Below are 19850 nucleotides of genomic sequence, written 5' to 3' on the forward strand. Positions count from 1 at the left end.
AAATATACCCCATAAACTAGGTTTAGAAGCCATTTCATTTTGGTTAAATAAGTACCCAGAATTAATTACATCTCGTTTTGATAAGAGCTTTATATTAAATGGCCTTGAAATAATTTTACAAAATAATATTTTTTCATTTAATAATCAATATTATAAACAGGTAAAAGGTACAGCCATGGGGGCAAAGGTTGACACTGACAAATGGATTATGTGTACTTTATGTCCAAATAAATGGCATTTTTCATGTACAGGTGAACCGACGAAGTTGAGTTAGTGATAAAAAACAACTTTGTTTGCCAGTTTTGTGTCCAGTTTGATAATTGATGGTCAATGATTGTGCGTATATGTATGTACTTAATACGCAATATATATACTTCAAATCATTTCAAAAGCAATGAACAGGTAACGTTCTTATCAATCAAATATATCCGTGCATGAACTGTATAATTACGAACCTTTTCAGAACTTAAAAGAAACGTGATTTTTACTTCGAAAATGATTTGTTTTATTTATTATATTTGAACATCGGCCCTCGAATTCTTTCATTAGTTGAATGTCATTTTATTGTCTTATACTGAAAATTGGAATTATATTTAATGATTGAATATGGTTTATAAAATCTTAATCTAATTGCACAGTAAAACAATAAATGTTTCATGTTCTCTTTTCAATTTTTAAAAACAAATTGGAGTATGTCGAAATTAGACGAAACATGTCGAAATTATACGACGATATCTATGTTCGTAAGAGAGATATTGCAAATCAAACAAGACATTCTTGTTCGTTTACATAATCAAGAAGTATTCCCAAAATGTTAGTTTCACATTCGGGTTAAAATCGGATCTTGTAATATCGACACCTAAACATTTGTGAGCAAAATTCTCTTAAAGTGTCGAAATTACCCGATGTTACTCTAATTAAATAAGTTAAGTCATTAACTCATGGACTGTGTTTTTTGTTTTATTTATATGTGACTTTTTTTCCGGCACTTGTTTTCATTTTTTGTATATATATATATATATATATATATATATATATATATATATATATATATATATATATATATATATTATATATATTAAAATCCCAACATCATAATACAAATATCTTATCCAGACTTTCAAATCCCAACACTTGAGAGACATAGTACATATATCTTGTCTATATGTTGAAATCCCAACACTTGAGAGACATAATACATATATATCTTGTCTATATGTTGAAATCCCAACACTTGGGGTTCATACTTGAGAGACATAGTACATTAATCTTGTCTATATGTTGAAATCCCAACACTTGAGGGTCATTATACAAATATCTTGTGTAGACATTAAAATCCCAACACTTGAGAGACATAATACATATATCTTGTCTATGTGTTGAAATAACAACATTTGAGAGACATAGTACATATATTTTGTCTTTATGTTGAAATCCCCACACTTGAGAGACAAAATACATATATCTTGTCTATATGTTGAAAATCCAACACTTGAGGGTCATAATACAAAGATCTTATCCAGACGTTAAAATCCCAACACTTGAGAGACATAATACATTTATCTTGTCTATATGTTGAAATCCCAACACTTGAGGGCTAATATACAAATATTTTGTCTAGACATTAAAATCTCATTGCTTGAGAGACGTAGTACATATATCTTGTCTATATGTTGAAATCCCAACACTTGAGAGACATAATACATATATCTTGTCTATATGTTAAAATCCCAACACTTGGGGTTCATACTACAAACATCTTATCCAGACGTGAAAATTCCAACACTTGAGAGACAAAATACATACATTTTGTCTCTGTGTTGAAATAACAACATTTGAGAGACATAGTACATATATCTTGTCTATATGTTGAAATCCCAACATTTGAGACTCATAATACATATATCTTGTCTACATGTTGAAAATCCAACACTTGAGGGTCATAATACAAATATCTTATCCAGACGTTGAAATCCCAACACTTGAGAGACATAATACATATATCTTGTCTATATGTTGAAATCCCAACACTTGAGGGTCATTATACAAATATCTTATATAGACGTTAAAATCCCAACGCTTGAAAGACATAATACATATATCATGTCTATATGTTGAAATCCCAACACTTGAGAGTCATAATACATATATTCTGTCGATATGGCGAAATCCTAACACTTGAGAGTGATAAAAATATCTACTTTGTTTTTATGTTGAAATAAAAACTTTGAGAGTCATAATACATGTACTAACTAGTATGTCACGGTTCAGAACTGATCACTATTAAGGGGAATTGGTGTGATAAGCGGCCGGATAGCTCAGTCGGTAGAGCCGCGATACGGTACGTATTCCGAGGTTATCGGGTTCCTGTCCCGGCCAGACTGCACATTTTTCTCGCCTTGTGACATTTGGGGCCCAACAGGGGATACAGTGATGGTATAAACTCCGAGTTTAATTTCACATTGTTGTCTGTACCCATTTCAATATAGCGGAGGAGTATAAAAATGTGCAGGCTGATCGGGACTCGAACCCGGAACCCCGATTGGAATACTATACCGCGGCTGTACCGATTGAGCTGTCCATCTGCTTACCCAATATTTCCCCTAAATAGTTTTGAACCGTGACAAGATGTACATGTCAAAAATTGGAATAATTTCTATTTAATATATGTCTGTGTTTTCTTTAAATATATATAAAAACAATACTTTATAAGTTATTTTAACGTCACAAAACCTTTCGTATGATTAAAAGGTGGACACAATGGCCATTCTGTTGTAACAAAATTTAGGGATTAAAACCAATTCCGGTAACATTCATCGCGCAATATAATGTCTGCTTTCATTTCACATGTATAACAATGCTATTTTAAAATCACAATGATTATCATAATAATCTAATATCATATACATAGCTAAAAGCAATGTTTTTTTTTTGCGGAGCTTTCCCTTTGCTGTCTTTGCAGTATTATTTGCACTTGTTGCATAAATATTTTATGTTTAAAAATGAACATACTAATAAGATGTATGAGGTTACGGGAAATTCGTGATGAGGTCAACTTCGTGAATTTTAAATAATGATACTTCTAAAATGTAAAATAATTTATTATCATAGTTATAAGCATAGTATTACTGCAATCAGGGTCTTTCAAATATCTATTTGAAAGACCCTGCTGCAATTTAAGGTATTAAGTAAGATTTATAAAGCAATATGGCGCGTTGTCGTGAATTGTTTATTTATGTTGTAATATAAGTAAATAAAGCAGATTCTACATCTCCCGAAAAAAGATATAGTAGAAAATGCTTAAATGATTTTTGCCACAATTACCTTCATATTTTATACGGTCATCAAATTCAACGTGTGAGAAACTGCTGACCAGTTAAACATATAATAAAAACTACTGCCCAGTTAAACGTATGGTAGAATCTGCTGACCAATTAAACTTATTATAAAAAGTGCTAACCAATTAGATATATAAAATATATTATATTTTTCCGCAGTTTCCATTTAACTGGCCAGCAGTTTCCTATTTATTCTCTAGCGTCAGCTAATTCGTCAGCGGTTTAGTTTACAGCGGTATTTCCTCAAGTGTTGGGATTTTATCACGCGTATGTTTACCTTAACTGTTAGATTATAGTCATTTTTCCAAACTATATGGCCTTGGCAATAAAAGGGGATTTCCTTTTTTTGGGAAGGGAGACAAATACGTTTGTTTTACTTAATTATTGATTTAGTAAATGCGTAGTATTTCCCCTTGGAAGTTTTGAGGAGATTCTGCTCTATTTTCTGTCAGAGGTAATAACATTCCCCCCCCCCCACATATTCGAGATAAGTTCTGGCTTCCATGACTTTAAATGTCTCTTTTATTATGAAAGTAAATATTAGCAATACTACTGATATCTCTTTAGCTACATACATGTATATACACGTATATTAGTCCAACTAATTGTACTGCGCGACGAGATATTGTGCTATTTTTGTGTCTGGGCAATATCTCGCCTCTTAAAGCGAGATTCTGCCCCAGAACGAAAATATCTCAGAATCAAGCTTTGGCACGTCAATATATTTTGACTAACACGTATATGTACCTCGACGAAGACAGTAAAAATCGTCTGCCAAAAAACGGTCATACTGTATGTAAATATTAGATATATAAATATTAGAATATTTTGAAATTTTCTGAAAACTCAGTCGTAAAAATGGTGCAGAGAAGAGAAACGAAGTCGACATGCCTGAACCCGGACAGTATTTGTTAGTTTAGTTTATACAAATTTGTTTTAGTTCGATTGTGCTGGAAGCTGTAAGCTTATTGAAATACTCTCGAATCCGTTCCTGGAACCAACCAGCACTAACTATGACTGTAAAGTTTCTTGCTCAAGGAAACAACGGTTTGCCCCTAACAGGGTTTGAACCCGCGCAGTCAGCAGTCTTTTGATTACTAGACCGTTAATCACTCGGCCACGCCGCCACTCCAGTATTTGTTAGACAACCGTCATGAGAGTGCAGTAGCGATTCAACTCACAATCCCTGGTTTGAAACGCAGGCACTTAACCACTAGAAGGCGTGATGTAAATGGATGTAAAGCGGTGTAATAAGGTGTTTGTGGAGAAATGATGTGTAAGTGAAAGACAGAGTGGTGTTTGGTGTAAGTTTAGGGAGTAAATGAAAAGTGGCGTAAGCGGAGGAGGAATAATAATATTATAAGAAGAAAACTCGTGTTAGTTTACAAAAAAGAGGCGTTAGTTACTTCGTTAATTTCTACATGTACGTAAATAAAGTGTTGTAAATAAATGAAGAGTGGTGTAACTTATTGCGGGAAGAATGGTGTTAGTTGGGGTAAGAATGGTGTCATCACATGTAAAGTGAAGTCAGTTGAGGAAGAGAGGTATTAGTGTAAGATAAGTGTAACTTGTAGGTAAATGTAGTGCTGTAAAAATGAAGAGTTGTGTGATAAGGAAGATAGGTACGTGTCACTAGCGAAAGCGTGGTGGTTACTTGGGGATAAATGAAGTTATTTGGAGAAAAATGGTTTTAGTAGGAAAAAGTGATATTAAAGGGGCAGCGACGCGTGCTATATGTTTTGCTTAATCTATTTTCCAAGATGGAGAAGATTTAAAGACGTTTCGCACATAAATATAGTGGCTGATTTGGTACGCTTTTGTGCGTCGCGTTGGCGCTACAGAGGCTTGGGGGTCAGATCCTGCCCCCCCCCCCCCCCAAAAAAAAAAAAACAAAAAAAAAAACGTGATACCCCCCCTGTAAAAACTCTTGATAGTTTTGATAGATTGTTTACAGGGGCGTATCACGTTTGGGGCAGGATCTGACCCCCAAGAGTCTGTGGTTGGCGCTATCGACAACATGACAAAGCGCCAAACGGCGCGTTGTCGCGCTGTCGTCCTGTCTCTAGCGCATTGTCGTGCGGCGTGTTGTCGCGATGTCACATTGTCGCTCGGTTCATATTGAAGGATTGGCTTATAAGCCAAGCGACAGGGCGACATCGCGACAACGCGCCGCATGACAACGCACCGTTTGGCGAGCCGCGCTAGAGACAGGACAACAAGACGAAAGTCCGACAAAGCGCCGTTTGGCGCTATGTCGTGTTGTCGCTAGCGCCAACCACAGACGCACAAAAGCGTGCCAAATCAGCCACTATACATAAAGTAATGCAAGGCAAAATCTGCACCGAGCAAAGTAACCTTCTTGTGTAACCTTTCGAAAAAAAAAGATCTCTTATTACGGAAGATTATTTGAATCTTTTTCAATAATGATAAGAAGGTAACAATAAGCTGTATTCAAAGTTCGTAGAAATGAATTATATTAAAGTAGGTTATTGGTTTACTTAGGAAATTAACATGTTGAAGTGGGTTAAGATAATGTCAATATTAAAGCTGCATGCCTCCAGATGAGTCAAACTATTGCAAGAAAATCAAACGTGAGAAAAATGCAATAAGATTTTAGGGAAAGTAAAAAGATTCATGTAATAATGTTATATGCGATTAATGACGGATTTTGCAATGTTTATCTCCATACTTTGACTGCGTGACTTACGCAGTAAGGGCTATTTTTGTATATCTGGATGGTGAAGGGGGGGGGGGGGGGGGGAGCAATGTCCAAAGATACTTTTTTGACAAATGTCCCTGATTCGATGAAACCCTCAAATTGTTTTTTAAAATAAGGCTCTATGATGGTAATTCAATAAATACACAGGTCACATGTGTAAGAATATATTACAAGATAAAATTTTCGCTTAAATTTCCTCTACAGAGGTGAAACAAATTATGGTCCTTCCCGTAGTAAAAATATTTAAATGTCTTATTAGAGTCACATAGGTGTCATAAAGGATGCGAAGGAATTCTTCGATTTACTACGTGCGTACGCGATAGCTGGTACGTGCGCACGCGATAGCTGGTACGTGTGCATTCGATAGCTGGTACGTGCGCACGCGATAGCTAACAGTTTGTTGAGCCAATCTGTGTGTGTTAGCTAATATTTAACGCCCACGCTCTCGGGATTTTACATTACTCATCATTTAAGTATCTCGAAACATCTACTGACTTACCAGAAAGATCATTGTGTTCTGCTAAAAAAATAACACTTCTAAAAACCTTTGTTTGGTTAACTGCTCATATTTACGCAACACATTTTTATTCAATTTACGTCTAAAGGGGATTTTTATTATTATTATTGATAGCCACTTGTAAAACAATATCTCTCACTTCTTTAATTTGTGAACAATTTATTTTGTTCTTATTAATTTTTTCAAGATTTCCAAGAAGATGTACATGTACGCCTTATCAAATATTAAGATTTTCCAGAAAAAAAACCCCACACAATTAAGTCATTTATGCGCTTGGTTTCATTGCTGAAGTCTAATTAAACGCTGATAGTTACATGTACTTCCTATTTAGTTCCTATTATAAAAAATATGACATGATTAAATAAGAAGGGCTTAAAGGCTCATTATGCCTCAGAAATGCTTTTATTTTACAAAAGCGTTTTAATGTCAAGTAACCAAATGTTACTCATCGGCCAACTACTAGAACCATGTCTTCATCTGTTGTTTTTTGGCAATAAGTACAGTTATAGCGAATGAGTTTATTTTGAACTGAAGTCAAAATACCATTTTGATTACATTTTGTTTCTCTTATGACAAATTATATCACATTTATGTCTTTTTCTTCACGTAACAAGTATCTTATATTCTCTCAAATCATTATTGAAACATTATAAAAATTCATTTTTTGCCATTGGCTACAGAAGTGAAAATCTATTTGAGCCGTCCCATGCGATTTCCAACATAGTGGTCAAATTTGACATTTTACTCTTTTTTTTCAAAGATTATCAAAATGCTTTCTTTTCTGAATTAGTTTACATAAAGCAGGACAGGATTTCTGAATCATTTTATATAAAGCAGGACTTTTGCAACAACTTGAAGCGTCTGACGCACACATCCACTACACTAACTATTGTCTCTCAATAATATATTGTTTAGAGGGTCTTTTATATAAAAGACTGATATCCATTCCTTGTTCTCCTTGTTTTATTTAAATTAAAGTGTGTATTCCAATTCATCTTCGTATCAGAAACGGCAGAAATACTTGTAAAACATCTTGACACTGGAAATAAAATAACAATCAAAAGAATACATGTAACAATTTTTTAATTATTTTAAGTAAGTAAGCCCTGTGAGTGTTTTCTGTTGCAATGTCAATATGCAAAGTGCCGTTTGAATATTCCTTGAAATTTTGTTCAAGAGATTTACAAAAAGAATTTCACCACAATACTTTTGCTAACAATAGAGCACTTGTCAATGTTTGTGGTTAAATCCACATACATATATAGTAATATCTTATCTTAGCTGAACGGCATTCTTCGCTACTCACTGTTTGAAGAAGGTGACACGTAATTTAAACACATATTTGCTAAGTTTACAAAAAATAATCTTAACTACTCTTTATTTATATGGATGTGTTAACTCTAATGATACTGCTGAGACAATACAAACAGGTTAATAGATAAATTAAATAAACAATAGAAATGGAAGTTACTGGACGTAAAGAGTCTTCTAGGTCTGCTATATTTTGTCGTCCATGTCAGCGTGATGATGAAACAGTACACGCGGAGGGTTATTGTGAGACTTGTAATGAATTTATTTGCTCATCATGCATTACGGCACACCGGAAGTTGGCAAGCACAAAAAGTCACATGATTAAATCCAGAGATGAGATGTCGACATATCAGGCTGAAAGCGATCCATGCACTGAACTCTGTGATGTTCATGTAAACGAAATAGTGAAAGTTTTATTGCCAGCAGCACGACAGCGTTTGTTGTGGAGATTGTATGGTACTTAATCATACCTCTTGCAATGTTTAAAGCTTGTTTCAGATGTTTCAAGTAACTATGACAACAGCGACGATCTTTTGCGAATCAAACCCCCACAAAAGAAGAAACTTGATTTTTTTTTCAAATCTCAGAAAGAAACATTGCATCGTGCGAAAAAGAAATAAAAGGCAGTCTGGAAACAGCTGAAAAAATAAAAAACCAATACCATATCAGAGAAATTAAACGATTCCGTAAAGAAATTGAAAGACTACCTGAACAAAATGGAAGAAGACCTGTTACAAAAGGTTGATGAAATGAGATGCCAGCGATTTCTCAACACAGGCGAAAGCTTCAGGATCAATGTCCAAGGCATTGGCTCGTGACAAATTGAAGATTTTGAAAATAAACTAGATAAGTGTAAAGACAAGGTCAATTCTTTGTTTGTGGCATCTAAAAGCGTTAGAGAAAAGTCTTCATAATTGTCTGAAAAAAAATGAATGAGGAAATTTCATCCAAAAGTAAAATAAAACATTCAAATTCATACCCTCTGAATATATCAAACAATTTGAAAAACACGCAACGAATGCCTTGGCAAAATTAATATACAAGTGAAGAGATTCGCGGGACAATGCAAGGGTTACTTTTATTGGCACGAGAACATGCTTTGTACAGAAACTAAACAATAAAGCGAAACATGACAGAGACTGTTTCATAAAGGATATGGCAGTCATGTCTGAAGAATGAAATTCTGCGTGCAGATTGGAAAAAACAGCTCATTGAAGGTTTTAAATCATAGAAAAAAGGCAAAATCACATCAAACACTGCAGTTGTCAACTTCTCCCGCTGGAGTCACTACAATTACCCCCTCATCAGCTGCCAGCCACTTTACCAATGAAAAAACAAAATCTTGTTCCTGACAACACAAAGTGGATTGACTAAAAGTCATAAAATATCTGTTCGATATGGATGCGCAGGGAATAGATCATCGCGATGGTATATTGGCTGTTACTTTTGCGAACCTCCTCTGTTATGGTGATGGACACGAAAGGTCAAATTCTCCTGAATCTCGTGGATAAAAAATCGACTGAAACTTTCCCACGATATATATCCCTGAGTAACAACAATAAGAGTATGCTAGTGTCTGACTTGGATAACGAAGTCGTGTATGAAATTAACCTCAAAGGAGAGCTGCAAGCTACAAATAAAAGTGTAAAGATGGGCAAACCTCTAGGCATAACAGTTACCAACTGTGGATGTGCTGTTGTTTGTTATCGAGGTAAAAGCGAAAAAGCCGGACTGATTGTACCTGAAACAAGGATAATACTGCCTTTCTCCCTGGATAATGTACTTATACCATGCTCTATCCTGATTTCCGAAGAACAACGCAAGTTGTTTATCAGTGAACATGAAACATCAGCAGACTGCAATTTCATAAAAATGTTTTACAACAAGTAAAGTGATTTTTATCACATAAAAAGTTGGTTTTTTTTTATAATATTCAATGTATTAAGTATTCCGTCGGTCATTTTGAGGTTTTTGTATTTTGTCTTTATGTAGAATATTTTAGATAGTCTCAGAATGTGTATGCGTGTAACATTTGTAGTTAAGTTATGATCTATATATTTAAACAGTACTGTACATGTATTACGGTTGATTCTTTCCGTTAACACATAAACACTTTATTTTCAATTTTATTATCTTCCGGACTTCATGCCATGTAATTAGTTTCGTATTACAAACAATTATGTGAATAACTTTAGATATGTTTTTCATAAAACAGTTGAATGACGAATGTATGTACTTCTAAATCACGTAAAAAAGAACCCACAAAGTTCAACCAACACTTGTCAAATAAATAAAAGATAAAAATTTGTTTGTCTACATTTTTTGTGTTAGTTAGTTAGTTGTTTATGTAACTTGCTAGGAATATTGCTTATGGCAATCTGGTGGCCTTATTATGTTGTGTGCAGGCTTAATTATCTCGCTCATACCACCTAGTAACTCTTGCGCACGACAGTGTCTCGTGCTCACCACTTAATTATGTCGTACACACGACTTAGTAACTCATATGCACGACATAATGTTTTTTGTGCATGACTTAATTATCTTATGCGCACGAATAGTAAATAGTGAGCTCGGCAGTATCTCTTGTGAACGACTTAATTATTTCGTGCAAACGGTTTGATTATCTCGTCAGCACGATTTAGTAATTCCTGCTTATGACATAGTATCTCGTGTGCACGAGATACATAAAACACACACGTCACTTCTGCGCCACCGTATGTACCAAATATTACAAACAATATTTGAATGTATGAACGACACACAAAATCGCCTTTAGGACGCAAGCCAGGTTGTCATTCTCACGAATGATCTTTGATTTATACAGAATTATACAGAATTTATTTTCGTTCGATTGTGAAGGAAGCAATGAACTTATAGACACACGCTACATTCCATTTCTGGACCCAACCACTATTGAGCAATGAATGTAAGATTTCTTGCTCAAGGAAACAACGGCTTGCCCCTGACGGGATTTGAACTAGACATCCTCAGAATGAATTATCTTTAAATAAATACGAAAAATGAGCAAAACATGACGTATTTGTGAAAAATTGAAACCAATCTGACATTGTTATGAAGATGAAATATTAATAATGGTGTGAAAACTGTAAAGAGAGAACCATGCATTATACATGTATTTAGATCCCACTAAAGAGAACATGGTGCATGTCTCTCATGAGCCGGGTAGAAGGTAAAATGTAACATGGTATTCTGTTGTTTTTTGTCGTTACTTTTTTCTTTCCTTCCCCCCCCCCCCTTCTTTTTCCTGAATTCTCGAATAATTCCTTTTAGTACTGAAGTGTGTGATAAAGTTTAAGAGGGCATTTAATTAGAGAAAACATCAGTCGAATTAAAACATTAAACTACTGGTAACTTTAAAATGACATTTTAATAAATGTTTGAACAATAAGTACGATATTTTGCTACATGTTTTACTAGGTCGAATAACGAGCTCAATATCCTCCATGGGCATTTTTAACCTCTATTTGTATCAATCCGCACAAAAATATATTTAAATGTCAGCTGTTTAATTCATTTTGCCATAAGAATTTTCCTTTACGGACTGGCAGTGTTAAAAATTACTTTCATTTAAAATCAAACTCAGTAATAATTATGGCATAAACATTGCTATAATTGTCGAGAAAAACGTAAAGACCTGATAATAAGTTATATAATTATCATTAAAACGGCTCTTGTACTTTGTACGTCACATAATCATACTGCATTACTGTCAAAATCGTCTGCCAAATAAAAGGGCACAAAACGGTCATATGTAAATGCTAGGATATTTTGAAATTTTCTGAAAACTCAGTCGAAGAAATGGTGCAGAGAAGAGAAACGGAGTTGACATGCCTGAACCCGGACAGTATTGTTAGTTTAGTTCATACAAATTTGTTCAAGTTCGATTGTGCTGGTTGAAACACTCCCAAATTCGTTCCTGGAACTAAACAGTACTAAGCAATGAATGTAACGTTTCTTGCTCATGAAACAGTGGCTTGGCCCTGACGGTCAGCAGTCCTTAGATTACTAGACCGACGCATAAACCACTCGGCCACGTACGCCGCCACTCCAGTATTTGTTAGGCAACCGTCATGACAGTGCAGTAGGGATTCAACTCACAATCCCTGGTTTGAAACGCAGACACTTAACCACTAGAAGGCGTGATGTAAATGGATGTAAATTGGCGTTAGCTGTTCAAGAGTTGTGTGAAGTTACTTGGAGAAGAGTAGTGTTATAAGGAAAAAGTGACGATACTTGGAGAAGAGTGGTTTTATAAGGAAAAAGTGATGTAAGTAGAGGCAGCGACGCGTCCTATATGTTTTGCTTAAATCCAGTTTTCAAAGATAGAGAATATCTAAAGACGTTTCGCACATAAAGGAATGCAATCGTATTTATTGAAGGCAAAATCTGTCCTGAAAAGTTTGCACTGAGCTCTGTTATCATTCGAAAAAAATCTCTTATTACGGAAGAAATTTGAAATCATTTTCAATAACGATAAGAAGGTAACAATAAGCTGTATTCAAAGTTCTTAGAAATGAATTATATTAAAGTAGGTTATTGGTTTACTTAGGAAATTAACATATTGAAGTGGGTTAAGATGGTGTCAACATTATAAAGATGCATGCCTCCAGATGAGCCAAACTATTGCAAGAAAATCAAACTTGAGAAAAATGCACTAAGAATTTAGGGAAAGTAAAAAGATTCATGTTGTAATGGTACATGCGATTTATGACTGATTTTGCAATGTTTAACGCGTAAGGGCTATTTTTGTATATTTTGACCTCGTTTTGATAATCTATATACGTAGATTGCAAGTGCCGCTTGCAATATTAAAATTACTATGTTTCTTCACTTCACAATGTTTTGCATACTTTAAACCAAAAATAGCATGAATCTGGAGGCAGGCTGCTTTAAGCGTTTTCTTCGACCTTTAATTGTAGTAAATAAAAAGAAATTATGTCCTTTGATCTAGAACGTAATTAAGGGTACTAAGAGTTAATACAGAATGAGACCTATATGTTATTTCCGCTTAATCAGTTTCTGTCTAATAAGATCTTTAGATAATTTCATGTTAATGTCGCGTCGTATCAGTAGCGTTGAATTCCCGCTGTCTACCAACATCTCGTGCGAAAACCACTACAACAAGGTCAGTTTTGGTAACACGGTATACGGACATTTGCCCCAGCACATTTGCCCCCCCCCCCCTTCACACTACAACATACTCTAAAAATTGAATTAATTGAATTATCCCCAGTCAGGTCATTTGTTAAACACACACTGAGCATATTTTCAAATAGGCAGAGGTGAGCAAGTATCCACCTTTATATTTTCCACTGGTTGTTGAAGGGGGGGGGGGGGGGGGCAAATGTCTAAAGATACTTTTTTTTGACTGGGGACGAGTGTCCAGGGGACAAATGTCTCCGATTCAATTAAAACTTGCTCGAACATGTTTCTAAAAAAAGCTCTATTAAGGTATTCAATGAATATAGAGGTCACACCAGTAAGAATATATTAAAAGATAAATTCCTCGTTTTGATAATCTATATACGTAGATTGGAAGTGCCGCTTGCAATATTAAAATTACTATATTTCTGCACTTCACAATATTTTTGCATTTAAATACATTTCCAAACTTTAAACAAAAAATAGCATGAATCTGGAGGCAGGCTGCTTTAAGCGTTTTCTTCGACCTTATATTATAGTAAATAAAAAGAAATTATGTCCTTTGATCTAGAACGTAAGGGTACTAAGAGTTAGGTACTAAGAGTTAATACAGAATGAGACCTATGTGTTATTTCCGTTTAATCAGTTTCTGTCTAATAAGTTCTTTAGATAATTTCATGTTTATGTCGCGTCGTATCAGTAGCGTTGAATTCCCGCTGTCTACCAACATCTCGTGCGAAAACCACAAACAACAAGGTCAGTTTTGGTAACACGGTATACGGACAGTCCCCCCCAGCACATTTCCCCCCCCCCCCCCTTTACACTACACAGACTCTAAAATTAAATTAATTGAATTATCCCCAATTTGGTCATTTGTTAAACACACACTGAGCATATTTTCAAACAGGCAGAGGTGAGCAAGTGTCCACCTTTATATTTCCACTGGATGGTGAAGGGGGGTGGGGGCAAATGTCTAAATATACTTTTTTTGACTGGGGACGAGTGTCCAGGGGACAAATGTCCCTGATTCCATGAAACTTGCTCGACATGTTTCTAAAAAAAGGCTCTATGAAGGTATTCAATGAATATAGAGGTCACACCAGTAAGAATATATTAAAAGATAGATTCCTCTGTTTTCGCTTAATTTTCCTCTTCAGATGTTATACAATTATGGTCCTTACCGTAGTAAAACATTTAAAAGTATTAGTAGAATCACATATAGGCGGCATAAAGGATGCGAAGGAATTCTTTGATTTACTGCGTGCGCACGCGACACATGAAGCTATTAACGCTAACGCTCTCGTATGGTGGCTGATTTGTGCCATTCGTGTTTTCGCCCCGAGACCCCGCCAAGCGAAAAGTCGAGAATTAATAATTTAAAATGTCGGGGGCGCCAAGCGAATACGCGCTTATTATTACTCATTGGCCAACTACAAGAACCATGTTTTCATCTGCTTGTTGGCAAAAAGTACAGTTATAGTGATATTGTTAAATTTGTATGAAAGTCAAAATATTTCTTTGTTTACAGTTTGCTACTTTTAAGACAAATTATTTCACATTTATGTCTTTTTCTTCACGTATTTTCACGTAACAAGTATCTTATATTCCCTAAAACCATTATTGAAACATTATAAAATTCATGTTTGCCATTTGCTAAAAAAGTAAAAATATATTTGAGCGGTCACATGAAATTTCCAACATAGTGGTCAACTTTGACATTTTACTTTTTTCAAAGATTATCAAAATGCATTCTTTCCATTTTATATAAAGCAGGATGGGATTTCAACAACTTAAAGCGTCTTACGCGCACATCCACTACACTTTACAATTGTCTCTTAATCATTTACTCTTTTTTTTGAGGGTCCTTTATATAAAACAATGATATACATGTGATATGAAATCTTCCTTCTTCTATTTGCATTAAAGTGTATATTCCAATTTATCTTCGTATCAGCAACGGCAGAAATACTAAATAATAAATTAGCAATCAAAAGAATACATGTAACAATTGCTTAATTATTTTAAGTAAGTAAGCCCTGGGAGTGTTTTCTGTTGCAAGGTCAATATGCCAAGTGCCGTTTGATTATTCCTTGAAATTTTGTTCAAGAGATTTACAAAAAGAATTTCACCACAATACATTTGCTAACAATAGAGCACTTGTCAATGTCTGTGGTTAAATCTCAAGTACACCATCATGCACATACATATATAGTTATATCTTATATTAGCTGAACGGCATTCTTCGCTATTCACTGTTTGAAGAAGGGGACACGTAATTAAAGCACATATTTGCTAAACAAAAAAATCTTAACTATTCTTTATTTTTATGGATGTGTTTACTCTAACGATACTGCTGAGACAATTAAAACAGGTTAATAAGTAAATAAAATAAACAATAGGAATGGAAGTTGCTGGACGTAATGAGTCTTCCAGGCCTGCTATATTGTGTCGTCCATGTCAGCGTGATGATGAAACAGTTCATGCGGAGGGTTATTGTGAGGCTTGTAAAGAATTTCTATGCTCATCATGCATTTCGGCACATCGGAAGTTGGTCATCACAAAAAGTCACATGATTAAATCCAGAGATGAAATGCCGACATATCAGGCTGAAAGCGATCCATGCACTGAGCTCTGTGATGTTCATAAAAACGAAATAGTAAAGTTTTATTGCCAGCAGCACGACAGCGTTGGTTGTGGAGATTGTATGGTACTTCAACATACCTCTTGCAATGTAAAGCTTGTTTCGGATGTTTCAAGTAACTATGACAACAGCGGCGATCTTTTGGGAATCAAACACAGAATTGATCATCTTAGAAAGAACATTGCATCGTGCGAAAAAGAAATAAAAGGCAGTCTGGAAACAGCTGAAAAAATAAAAACCAATACCATCAGAGAAATTAAACGTTTCCGTAAAGAAATTGAAGACTACCTGAACAAAATTGAAGAAGATCTGTTACAAAAGGTTGATAAGATGAGTGCTAGCGATTTCTCAACACAGCGAAAGCTTCAGGATCAATGCAAGGCATTGGCTCGTGACATTGAAGAATTTCAAAATAAACTAGATAAGTGTAAAGACAAGGTCAATTCTTTGTTTGTGGCATCTAAAAGCGTTAGAGAAAGACTTCATAAGTGTCAAAAAATGAATGAGGAAATTTCATCCAAAAGTAAAATAAACACATTCAAATTCATACCCTCTGAATATATCAACAATTTGAAAACACGCAACGAATGCCTTGGCAATCTTAATATACAAGTGAAGAGATTCGCGGGACAATGCAAGGGTACTTTTATTGGCACGAGGACATGCTTTGTACAGAAACTAAGCATTAAAGCGAAACATGACAGAGACTGTCACATAATTGGTATGGCAGCCATATCTGAAGATGAAATTCTGTGTGCAGATTGGAACAACAGCTCATTGAAGGTTTTAAATCATAGAGAAGGCAAAATCACATCAACATTGCAGTTGGAAACTATTCCCGCTGGAGTCACAAAAATTACCCCCTCGTTAGCTGCAGCCATTTTACCAATCAAAGGCAAAATCTTGTTCCTGACAACACAAAGTGGATTGATTAAAAGTCATAAAACATCTGTTCGACATGCATGCATGGGAATAGATCATCGCGATGGTATAATGGCTGTTACTTTTTGGAATCCTCCCGCTGTTCAGGTGATGGACACGAAAGGTCAAATTCTCCTTGATCTCGTGGATACAAGTATACTGGAGTATCCGCAATTTATATCCCTGACTAACAATAATAAGAGTATTCTAGTGTCAGACTTGGGTACCAAAGCCGTGTATGAATTTAACCTCAAGGGAGAGCTGCAAGCTACAAATAAAAGTGTAAAGATGGGCAAACCGGCAGGCATAACAGTTACCAACTGTGGATGTGCTGTTGTTTGTTATATAGGTAATAGCGATAAAGCCGGACTGATTGTACCTGAAACAAGGAAAATACTGCCTTTCTCCCTGGATAATGTGATACTAACATTGTCTATCCTGATTTCTGAAGAACAACGCAAGTTGTTTATCAGTGAACATGAAACATCAAAAGACTGCAATTTCATAAAAATGTTTGACTACAAGTAAAGTGATTTTTATCTCATAAAAAGTTAGGTTTTTTTTTATAATAAACAATGTATTAAATATTCTTTCGGTCATTTTTAGGTTATTGTATTTTGTCTTTATGTAGAATATTTAAGACAGTCTCACAATGTGCAAGGTTATAACATATGAAAGAAACAAAGAACAATTTATATGTTATGATTTATACATTTAAACAGTACTGTACATGTGTTACGGTTGCATATTTCTGTTAAGACATAAATACTTCATTTTCAAGTTAATTATCTTCCTAACTTCATGTCATGTAATTAGTTTCGTATTAGAAACAATTATGTGAAAAACTATAGATATGTTTTTTCATAAAACAATTGAATGACGTCGACGAATGTATGTAAAAAGAACCCACAAAGTTCAACCAACACTTGTCAAATAAATAAAAGATAATAATTTGTTTGTCTACATTTTTTGTGTTAGTAAGTTGATGAGATAGTTTAGTTTAGTTAGTTAGTTACTTAGTTACTTATTTAGTTATGTAAATCTTTGTTGAATCAACAACTTGAGGATAAATAAGCCATTGTTTATGGAACGTGCCAGGAATATTGCTCATGGCAATCTGATGACCTTATTATGTTGTGCGCAGACTTAATTATCTCGTTCACACCACACAGTAACTCGTGCGCACGACTTGATTACCTTTGTGCATCACTTAGTAACTCGTGCGCACGACATAGTGTCTCGTGCTCACCACTTAATTATATCGTACACAGTCTCGTGCTCACCACTTAATTATGTCGTACACACGACTAAGTAACTCATGTGCACGACATAATGTCTTTTGCGCATGACTTAATTATCTCATGCGCAAGAATAGTAAATAGTGAGCTCGACAGTATATCGTGTGCACGACTTAATTATTTTGTGCAAACGGCTTGAAGATCTCGTGAGCACGATTTAGTAATTCCTGCTTATGACATAATATAATACATAAAAAAACACACGTCACTTCTGTGTCACCGACACAACATATGTACCAAATATTAAAAACAATATTTTAATGTATGAACGACACACAAAATCGCCTTTAGGACGCAAGCCAGGTTGTCATTCTCACGAATGATCTTTGATTTATACAGAATTATACAGATTTTATTTTCGTTCGATTGTGAAGGAAGCAATGAACTTATAGACACACGCTACATTCCATTCCTGGACCCAACCACTATTGAGCAATGAATGTAAGATTTCTTGCTCAAAGAAACAACGGCTTGCCTCTGACGGGATTTGAACTAAACATCCTCAGAATGAGTTATCTTTAAATACAAAGGAAAAATGAGAAATACATGACGTACTTGTGAAAAATTGAAACCAATCTGACATTGTTATGAAGATGAAATATTAATAATGGTGTGAAAACTGTAAAGAGAGAACCATGCACTTATACATGTATTGGAATTATAAGTGAAAATGATGTTATATGTTTAAGTGAGTCTTGGACGAATAAAAGCTCAGTTATTGATCTTAATGGATATGACAAACCGATTCATTCTTATAGACGATTTCAGCATAGACGTGCTAAGCGCTCCAGCGGTGGACTTATCATTTATATAAAAAATTCCATAAGAAAAGGTGTTAAAATGGTTAAAAATGATATTGATTGTCTGGTATGGTTGAAATTTGATAAATCGTTCTTTCACATAGAAAATGACATTTATTTAGCAGTTGTATACATTGCACCAGAACATTCCCCGATTCATGATAGGTACGATGAAGATATTTATAGGCACATTGAAAATGATATAAATATATTTAGCAATAAAGGAAAAATATTCAATTACTGGAGACACTAATTCGCGCATTGGCCAGAAAGTGATTATATATAACATATGATAGACATATAGGACAAACAGATATTTATACGATTGACCCATATTTGCCACGGACTTCTTGTGATTTTGGTTCAAATCGCTTTGGCGATCGTTTACTTGACCTTTGTAAATCAACCAATTTTCGGGTAGTTAATGGTAGATTGTATAGAGATAAAGGCATAGGCAAATTTACCTGTATGACATATAACGGGGAAAGCGTGGTCGATTATCTGGTGACGTCACAGTTAAACTTTCAAGATTTAGCCGATTTTTATGTGCATGATTTCAATGAATTTTCTAACCATGCCCCGATATCATTTTCATTCAAAGTTAACTCGATTCCAAGTACGATAAAAAAGGAGCCAACTATTTCTTATAAATGGAAACCATCACAAAGGGATGCATTTATAAATGACGTATCACATGATATACAAAACATAGAAACTATTTTACAAGAGCAAATAAACAACGGAGAATAGTACCGATACATTAACTAAGACTTTCACGGACTTTTTAAACGATAAAGGCAAAAACAGTACTTTGAAACTAAATCAGTTGCACGAAATAATTATTTTGTGCATAATGACTCAAATCTGAAGAAATGGTTTAGTGATGAATGTAAATTAAAGAGAGATAGTTATTTACAGGCAATTGATGACTATAATTTAGAAAAAAACGAAAGCACTAGAAATATCCTGCATGAAAAGAAACGTGATTACAAAAACACTTGTAAAAAGCATAAAAGAAGCTTTAATAAAAATGTTGGTAAAAAAATGAATGATATGAGAAGAAAAAATCCACGAGAGTTTTGGAAAACATTTAAAAAGAAATCTTCAAATCCAAATGGTGAAAATATAACTGTTGAAGAATT

At 34.7% G+C, this 19850-nt stretch overlaps 1 protein-coding gene across 1 annotated transcript; it reads left to right on the plus strand.

Moving 5' to 3' along the window:
* Positions 1 to 15304: 15304 nt before the first annotated feature.
* Positions 15305 to 17508, plus strand: LOC132736400 (uncharacterized). The gene has a single exon (XM_060723526.1). It carries the CDS (start codon positions 15450 to 15452, stop codon positions 17136 to 17138), a length of 1689 nt encoding a protein of 562 aa, XP_060579509.1. The 5' UTR covers positions 15305 to 15449; the 3' UTR covers positions 17139 to 17508.
* Positions 17509 to 19850: the final 2342 nt, after the last annotated feature.

Source organism: Ruditapes philippinarum, unplaced genomic scaffold (assembly GCF_026571515.1).
Source record: "Ruditapes philippinarum isolate M1 unplaced genomic scaffold, ASM2657151v2 ctg5649_1_1_1_1, whole genome shotgun sequence".
NCBI classification, from domain to species: Eukaryota; Metazoa; Mollusca; class Bivalvia; order Venerida; family Veneridae; genus Ruditapes; species Ruditapes philippinarum.